The 9,567-nt window shown below is 42.8% G+C and overlaps 1 protein-coding gene across 1 annotated transcript; it reads right to left on the bottom strand.

The window, feature by feature from the left end:
* Positions 1 to 284: 284 nt before the first annotated feature.
* On the bottom strand, positions 285 to 4,258 carry LOC109896696 (E3 ubiquitin-protein ligase Hakai). The gene is made up of 6 exons (XM_020491006.2): positions 4,129 to 4,258; positions 3,331 to 3,498; positions 3,084 to 3,190; positions 2,912 to 2,995; positions 2,724 to 2,797; positions 285 to 1,599 (listed from the first exon to the last, which is right to left on the bottom strand). The coding sequence occupies exons 1-6, from the start codon at positions 4,139 to 4,141 to the stop codon at positions 585 to 587; spliced, it is 1,461 nt and encodes a 486-aa protein (XP_020346595.1). The 5' UTR covers positions 4,142 to 4,258; the 3' UTR covers positions 285 to 584.
* Between the last annotated feature and the right edge of the window lie 5,309 nt (positions 4,259 to 9,567).

Raw genomic sequence — 9,567 nt, forward strand, 5'->3', positions numbered from 1 at the left:
TGACCTGGATTTGAACTTCTATTTTAAGCCTTTTCCAGAAATGAGAATTAGAAGAAAAAAATGAAGCATTGTCTGAAGGATAGTGCTCGACCATCTGACATTAAAAAGGGGAAGTTTGATGAAAAAGCTTTAAATAAAAAGTTTCAAATCCAGGTCATGAGATTAACCAAAACACAGGGCTCCCTACACAAACAATGTCAAATGTTAGATTATACACCACCCCCTATTGATATGGATGAAACAGTTTCCATAACTAATAATATTGAAAAATAATGAGATTTAACTTGGTTAGAAAATATTTATTGAGACGTCATCAAACCAAAAATGTTCCAGATACAATGTCCATTAGAGACCAATACAGTAGCGATTCAAATGTATCATTGCTCATTTGACAGTCCAAAAGGTTCATATCAATAAAAGTGAACAGCTACATACATACATTCACCATAGACTAGTCTCTTAAGTGTTTCCATAGAAATGACAGTCATACAGAACCCAGAGACTCATGTTCACATTATTCAAACCATTGAAGAGGAATAGGGACAAGTCAAACAATGCCCCCGACTTCGTGGGGAGTTGAGAGTTTACTGATAATAAGGGCGGTAGCGGGACTGATCGGGGTGATGGGGTCCAGGCATCTGGCCCTGAGGTGGGGGGCCCTGCATCCTTGGAGGAGGAGGCCCTCTAGGGGCAGGCCACATCCCAGGGCTCAGACCCCCTTGCTGGTTAAAAGGGGGACTGAGTGTGCCCTGGTCCTCAGGGAACTGCTGCATGGAGTTAGGGTTGTAGTGGTGGGGAGGGGGGGCGTTGACTGGAGGACCACCGTGTTGAGGTGGGGGGCCTGGAGGAGGGTGGTTCATGTAGGGGGGCATCTGACCCATGATGTGTCCTGGCGGGGGGGTAATGGGAGGAGGTGCGTTGGACATGGGCGGGGGAGGGCCGGCCTGGTTGTACACCATGTGGGGTGTCCCAGAGCCCTGGGGCGGGTGCTGCATGGGGTGGTTGATGGGTGGAGGGGGAGGAGGCGGAGGGCCATAGTGCTGCTGCGGTGGCGCCATCATGTGGTGGGGGTGGGACACTACAGGCTGACCAGGGTAGTCAGGGTGGTGGTGTGGGGGTGGAGCAGGGCCCGGGCCAGGAGGGAGAGGGTCACGGGAGGAAGAGGTGGAGGAAGAACCGGAGTCATCCTGGATTGGCACGGTGATGAGGTTGCTGCGTGCGCGTGTAGTTACTGTGGCGATGCGAAAGGTCTCCTGGGAAAGAGGAGGTGCATCATGGGAAGCCTGTGGTGGCTGACTGTAGGGGTCATGACCCCCGTGTTGGAGGGAGGGCGGGAGGTGCCCTTGAGTCTTGGGCAGGTGAGGCGGGGGCACACGGAAGCGGTCAGGCACCTCTGTGGATGGGGGAAGGTGCAGGGCGTCCTGGCGGCTTGCCAAGGCCTTGGCTGCCCTCATGTGGCGGTGGTTGATGTGGGCTTGCAGGTCACGCTGGGAAAGGTAGGTGCGCTTGCAGCCTTGCACGATGCTGCACATGTAGAGGGAACCACGTAGACACTGTTCGATGCGCTGGACCGGGTCTGTGCAGCTGAAGAGCTGCATACTAAACAACACAAAGGTTTAGTTAGTAAGTGCAGCCAGCAACCACACATACAGATATTATATTTGTATTGTATTTATTTAACCAGGCAAGTCAGTTATGAACAAATATTTTTTTGCAATGACGGCCTACCCTGGCCAAAACCTAACCCGGGCGATGCTGGGCCAATTGTGCGCTACCCTATGGGACTCACAATCACGGCCAGTTGTGATACAGCCTGGAATCGAACTACTGTCTGTAGTGACGCCTCTAGCACTGAGATGCAGTGCCTTAGACCGCTGCGCCACTCAGGAGACCTGCATATGGACAGTTGAATACACTAGTGCAGCGATTCTCAACTGGTGGGACATTTTGAATGGGTCGCAGGTAGTAATGGGGAAACATTTCCAGCCAATTGTGTAGAAAATAGGTTCATTACGGGAGGCTTTGATCAACACCGTGTACACTAGTGGCACCTAATGGTCAAAATAATTTAGAACAGGCAAATTGGCATACATGACATCACACATGCCTTCAAGCTTTGTCTTCTACCGAAACCAATCAGGTGGTTGTTCGACAAAATTAAGCGTGCTTCTGATAAAGGGATACAAGCCTCGGCACACTGTTTAGAAGCAAGCTGCTTAGCGATTTCGATGCCCCTGGGCTCCGGTATCAAAAGTAACGCCACTAGACACGGCTGTCTTGACTAAAAAATGTATAAATACTCCAGTCAGAACTTAAACAACTACAACCAGTTAGAAAGTGTGTAGAAATTATATAATTATAATAAAAACTTTTCTATTTTTGTTCAATCAAAGTATTTTTACATCGTTATTGGCAGAGCTGGTTGATTTTGGGATCTCAATCCAGTGAGCTTATTAACATTCTTCATCAAGAATATGGGGAAAAATGTATTGTTGACAATGAAAAATGTGGGAATGTCTTTCCCTTGTCATATAAATTTCTACCTTTACTATCAATACAGCATTGAAGATATTTTTCCAGATTGCATTTGGGATATTTTTGTTTCACAATGCGAATATTGGGTTGCGACTGAGACAACCTGGTTCAATTTGGGTCCAGAGGCAAAACCAGTTGAGAACCACTGCACTAGTGGGTAGGTTAAAAAATAAAAGTCAAGAGCTTACCCTGGGCACATCTTGTCTCCCTTCTTCTCGTGGAGCAAAGCACACTCATAACAGAACACATGCTTGCATGGAATCTGGTGAGCAAAATACAGATAATAACATAAGCTGCTGCACTCATAGCCTCTTACTATAAAACATTTTTAAGAGACACATAACACACTATGTAAAACGTGATCGAAGAGACATACCATGCGTCCATAGATCCTTATGGGCAGACCACACTTGTCACAAAAGTGTGCTGGAATGTCATCCTTTTCACCTATCAAATTCAACTGTGGGGAAAAGACCAAGAGGTCTATGACACAGTAATGATGTAGGTGGAATGCATTTTTCCCCCAACGATAGATATTGAAACACTACCTTAAAGTCCCAAAACATTTGCTGGGGGAACCTCCGTTGACTTGCAAACACATCCCCAGCCTTGGTACCACTGTCGAACCTCTCCTCTTGCTTGAAGCTAAAACTCTCTAGAAACACAGATATGTTGCCTTACAGTAGTCCCATATGAAAGCTTGCTTCTATGACCTAGAAACAGGTTTCCCTACCCCAAATCTAGCCCATGGGAATTAAAACTGAAAAAATGAGAAAGCACTTGTGGCTGGCTAACCTTCATCCCCAGCCTGGGGTTTGGAGGGCTGCCTGCCCATGGGTCTTTGTGTCCGGGGAGCAGGTTTGCTCCTGATGGTTGGTTTGGATATGAGTTTGATGGGGATGCGTCTGCGGACATCAGGGCCCCCAAGACTCCCCGAGCCGTCCGTGCCTTGCAGGTCATTGTCTGTGAGAAAACGATGGATCATTCAAAATGTCAGTGACCTGAGTCAGTCATTTGCTACCAAGCAAACATTTACATGATATTTGCTACTAGCAATGACACTATAAGTTGACAATCCATAGGTGATCAAAACCATGATAAATAGTTCAGTAAAGCGCTAATGTTTCATTTTAGCCAACGCTAACATTGTCTGGAGTTGCAGAAATTGATGGAGAATGCAGACCGTAGCTAGCACTTAATCTAAGCTACAAACATCGCATTATTTATTCTGAATATTTTGTGGTTAGAGTACTGTCCTGACAATTTAAGTTATTAGCTTTGCACTGGCAGATCAACTACAACCGTCACTTTATTCTAAAAAGTATAGCTAGCTACTACTGTGGCAACACAGATCTGCGGAAACTAAAGTTAGCAATATATTAGCTATTTAGCTAGCAGTGGGCTGGCAACGAGAGGTTGCTACAAGGCCTCAATTTTTGTACTTTAAACACTCCACTGATAATACTTGTAAAGTATAACTGAACATGAATAAGATTACAAATTAAATCTATTTCGCTGTGTATCAAGTTAAATCTACTGATACACAAATAAAACTAAAATACAGCTGAAACTGGAGAGTAAATAGTCTCTTACCACTTTGGTCCATAATTCACCGCAATGCTGTATGGGAAAGTATAATAAAAGGGGAGGAGTGGAGTTCAACCACTGAGGGGTCGTCACCAGTTACCACAGCCACAAAGTAATAACCCCCCGCCCATTTCTACAATTGACCTTAAAATCTCATTTTAAACCTAACTACACTGCTAACCCGAAAAAGCACATCTCGGTTTTCATTCATTTTTTAGATATAGTCCATTTTTACTTTGTGGCTGTAATAACTAGTGGAAACCATCACTGATGTGTAAAGAACGAGAGTTCAACCAAAGACAGTACAGTATGAAGATAGGCAGAAACGGCTTCTTTAATAGAAATCCCCGAGCACGCTTGTCGGCGATGTCATTGCGACGTTGGCTAGCTAAAGGCTGCGTTTCAAACTCATTAAAGACACACCCTCGCCTTGTGCCCTTGGGGGAATCCCCGCGGCCATATTTGTCTTCGGTCCAAATGATAAGCAAGAGAAGTTTGCAACATAAACTCCTCAGCTCTCGTTTTTAATGGAGTTTGCGAGTTATTCAATTATGTTCACTTCGGGCCTGAAACGCCCCATAATTTAATTCGCGATGATTGTACATCCTCCAAAACCTCAATGTCAATATGGAGTCAACATATAAGTGTAAGTAAATAAGTTAGAAGTTGTGCTACTAATGCACAGACACATCTCGTAAAAGTAATAATGTTTTTATTTGGTTAGCTTTTGGAAATTGTAGAAATACATTTTTTTCCTTCTTCAGAAGTAACTAGGCAGGCTAATTAATTTGCTAGCTATCATACAGTAGGTGTATATTAATAATTATATAGTTAATATAAGTAGACATGCAAAAATAATTGACTGTAGCCATATAAAAGCACCCAAAAGCGACCGGTGGCTGAAAACACAACCATTGAGTGACGAATTTCCGGGCAAGGGCGGTCCATTTAAAACTAATTCCTTCATCCCCCCGTTAAAAACATTTTATTTTTATTTTTATCCTTCCTCCCTCGCCCTGCAAGTGTAAACTCGTCAGACATCATAAAACATCGTATTTTACGTGTTTGGAATGCAGCCAAACTCATGTGCAGAAACAAACTGCGCATGTGCATGCTGCCAAATTAAAGGCACTCCTTCAATATTAAGTCGTTTTTGACGAAAATGAAAACTTGTCCGTTTTTTACTTTGTTGAGGTTGTAGTTATACCATCTTTAGCTACTAAAGACATTGGCTCAAATGAAGATTTTAAGAAAATTGACAAATAAAGAAGAATTTTTCACTTCTATTGACTTCTCAAACCACATACCCCGGCCTGGTCCGCTTCGTCTGCTAAGCAAGCGTTCACGAAAGTCACCTGATGTTGCATCTCTGGGTTTAAAAACTCTGGTTCAATGCAGCGCCTCCTTTCTTCATTTCATCCGGGAGGCTAGACGCTTCGTTGTGTGTTGCTGCTTTTCACAGTTCGGAAAGTGCATTGCACATTTGTTCACATTAGATGTCGAGAGTCTTATATACCAGCATTCCCCGTGTGGGTGAGGGGTTGTCATCACTAGCACACTATTTGGGAGACAGATACTAACGAATATCCACCAACAAACTGTATTCTAGAGCTGGCTGAATATGTTTGGACGTATAACTATTTCAGGTTTGATGATGAATACTCCCTCCAAACGAATGGAACATCGATGGGCTTCATATTCGCTCCGAGCTATGCTAATTTCTATGTGGGTATTTTTGAAGAACGTTTTGTTAATAATGAAAACGAAAATCCATTTTTGAATAAAGTCCTGAAATGGTATCGATATATTGACGACATTTTTTTGCATATAGGAAGGAACGGAAAAAGAGCTGTCAGATTTTATGGCGCTACTCAATGACATTGACCCCAATCTCAAATTCACAATTGAATGTGACACTCAACGTGTTCATTACCTCGATATGTGGATTGAGAAATCAAATGGAACCCTGTTTACAACTCTGGATGGAAATACTCTGACAGGGGGACAGCTTCCATCCTGAGCTTAAAAAGAGGACTTCCAAGAAGCCCGTTTTTCAGACTGCGCGGTATGTGCCACTCCACAGACGATTATCTAGAAAAAGCATCGGAGATGCGCATTAGGTTTCTAAGAAGAGGCTATTCGCCACAATATGTGGATGAAGCTCTTAATTTGGCATTAGGAAAAACAGGAGTTGAACTGCTACAAAAAAGACCCGCTAAAGAACATTCCGTAATGTTCACAACCACATATACTTTGAACTTGCGAAAAGTGGGAGATGTGGTCAAGAGACACTAGAATTTAAAAATCCACCACTTATTGTGTATAGGAGAGGTCGCAATTTACGCGATAAATTGGTTCATGCCAACTGCCTGCCACAAAAGAAAATCAGCCAGGCTCTTTTACACCCTCTTCGAAATGATAGCTATAAATGCAGAGGATGCGCACAGTGCAACAATATGAAGTGTGAATATTTCTGCCACCCACACACAGGAAAACGGTTCCAAATAAATTACATTATTACGTGTTCCACCACCCATGTTATTTACATTATTTATTGTCCATGTGGGCCTATCTCTGTCGGTAAAACCTCTCGAGAATTAGTGAACATAAAAGTTCAATCAGGAGAAACGAAAGGGATTATCCAGTCGCAGTACATTTTAATGACCTAAAGCATGACATTTCTACCTTTAGATTTTGTGGCATAGGGAAAGTTAAGATATCAGACAGGGGAGGTGATAATAATACTCTGAGTCAAATATAATGTTTTGGGATTTTCACCCTGTAGACATTATTTCCTAAAGGACTTAATGATGAAATGCCTAAGTATGTTATGTTGTGAATTTGAACATGAATTTATGTCCCTATTTAAGATTACTCTGTTTTTCGTACGATGTACCAAATGATAAATGAGAACTTGTCCTCATTGTGATTTTACAGACATGTTTAATACGTCTTATTTACACACTTTATTCGAATATTTATGAAATGCATATTGTTATATTTGGTAGAACTTATTTGATTTTCCTTCAACCCCTGTCGATGCGTGGAACGGATGTGGGTGGGGCTAGGTCTACATAAGTGTGCAAAATAAAAAAATTTGAATCACAAAAGCTCTGACGAGGCTGTGAGGCCGATATGTAAGCTTATTTAAGATCAGTGATTCTATCAAGAGCAGTGTGCGGTTTCCTTTTTCCTTCATCTTGTTCAACTGTTGCCATGCACCTGCAAAAAAGATTGCTCAGATGTGTGAGTGCCTTTTTGAATTTTAAAATATTTCTTCACAAAAAAGAGGATATGGGGTAAAAGGAAAATGCACCATCATCTAACCAGATACTGTATATATCCTTTTTTGGTCCCCCTGAATGGCTCAGCGTCCAAGGCACTGCATCTCAGTGCAAGAGGCTGTCACTACAGTCCCTGGTTTGAATCCAGACTGTATCACATCTGGCCATGATTGGAAGTCCCATAGGACGGCGCACAATTGGCCCAGCGTCGTCTGGGTTTTGGCCGGGGTAGGCCTTCATTGTAAATAAGAATTTGTTCTTAACTGACTTGCCTAGTTAAATAAAACATTTTAAAAATACCACTATCCCCAATACACCCCACCATCCCTTCCCTCTACTTTGGCTGTAACCCCTTCTCTCAAAACCCCCTTTTAGTTCTTCTGCACTAAAATCTTTGACACCCAAAAACATCTCTGCTGCTGCAGTGCTCTCACCCTGGAAACATCAACCTGTCTCACTTACATAGGACATTTCTGATCCCAAGCAACATGGCCACCCCCTAATTGAAGCATTCCACCGAACCTACACACTGTCCCATGCCCTCCTGCACACTTCTCACACCTCGGAATCTCCCTCCTACATACTGCTGCAACATGACCATAAACTTGGCACCTGAAACACCATAGTGGGTTTGAAACAAAAGCTCTCCGGATGTACAGTAACACAAATGTGGAAAAAGTCAAGGGGTGTGAATGCATAAAAACTCAGAAGGACAGGCAGGGTCTCCTCAGGCTTGTGCTTGCCACCGGGTCTGCATCAGTCGATCCACCTCAACACTCAACACTACCCCAGTTATCACTCCTTTCAGCAGTGCTCTACTCCGGAGAGCAAAGCAGGACACAGCTCTCATCCCGAGTCGCATAGCGCCCTCTCCCTCTGGGCAGCAGACACACAAAAAATCTACTCAAGTCGACTTCTGGATACTTTGACTGAATTGACAACAACCAACTCCTTCTTCACACATCCTGATACCACAAACGGGTCGGCCAAAAGGCATGGATCTACTTTCTCCAAGAATTGTACTCCCACTGGGCTAGAGTCATCTCTGCCATTTTCCTGATCATTAAGGTGAGGCTCGGAAGCCTTCACATCACCTGTCGGTGCAGGTTCTTCCTCTTCACTTCTGTCAGGTTCAATTTCTGAGAGTTCACTATCTGTTGACTGCTCAGGGGTTTCAGGCACGTAATTATCTCTTCTGTACTTGACTCAAAGGAGAAAGTACTGTGCTTGTATTTTCGCAGATGTTGGTTTGGGTTTGAACCTCACGCTCTTCTTTCAGCCTCGCTTCATCTTGCCATGCGCCATGAATTCCATCTTCCGCATTCATCCCAGCGTCTAACAAATATAGTAAAATATGCAAATCTAACAACAAATCTAACAAATATAAAGTCAATATCTTTATCATACATAATAACTGAGTTGCAAATGTAACGCATTGTGTTTGTGCAGAAAAATGTATGTTTGAACATTGTATTAGATCTGTAGGCATACATGAACAATAAAAGTTATTCCATACACAGTGCAGATGATGCATGGTCATTTCTGTATTCAACTGGTAATTAGTGGTAAATCACTTGATTATCTTTTGATGGAATTATCGAAGACCTCTAGTCCAATCTAGTGGAAAAGGGCCTTATCAGAGGAGCAGGCCAAGACCATTAGGTCCACTATCCTAGACAGTAATGTTGCAGACAGGAAATGTCATATATTGTATATTTGTGATTTATTTACATTCATATGCAGCTTGTTGTCAACAATCCACTTAAGCCCCAACCTGGTCCCAATGTATTGAAAACTTTAGTAGACAGACATAAAATTCCTCGTGCATGCAGCCAGGACCTGGTGAATATATATATTTTTTTTAAATATACTGTTTATCCCAATCATAATGTAATAATTGAGATTATATTGTTTGATAAATCGACAGTTTTGACAGGGAACAGATGCAAAGTTTTATAGTTTATTCCTCGTCTCTCTCTGAAGTCCTTGCGCCAAAAATGTTAGACGGACCAAGATTCAAAGGTCAGATAATGAAGGAAGAGGTGGTGTTTGCTCAGTTGTGTCTAGGACATTGAACTCGTCATTACATTTGGTTGGCATGCATGGTTTGTCATTGAGGTTGGACGAATTTGGAAGGGCTGGGGAAGGGTCTGTTAGAAGT

The sequence above is a fragment of the Oncorhynchus kisutch genome, linkage group LG9 (assembly GCF_002021735.2).
Source record: "Oncorhynchus kisutch isolate 150728-3 linkage group LG9, Okis_V2, whole genome shotgun sequence".
In the NCBI taxonomy this organism is placed as follows: domain Eukaryota; kingdom Metazoa; phylum Chordata; class Actinopteri; order Salmoniformes; family Salmonidae; genus Oncorhynchus; species Oncorhynchus kisutch.

Bases quoted from the DNA above. Each gene is read 5' to 3' on its own strand.
- LOC109896696 (XM_020491006.2), bottom strand. The intron at 2,996-3,083 runs GTAGTGTTTCAA...TTTTCCCCACAG, and splicing joins AAATGTTTTGGGACTTTAAG to TTGAATTTGATAGGTGAAAA. The intron at 2,798-2,911 runs GTATGTCTCTTC...TTTGCTCACCAG, and splicing joins TAAGGATCTATGGACGCATG to ATTCCATGCAAGCATGTGTT.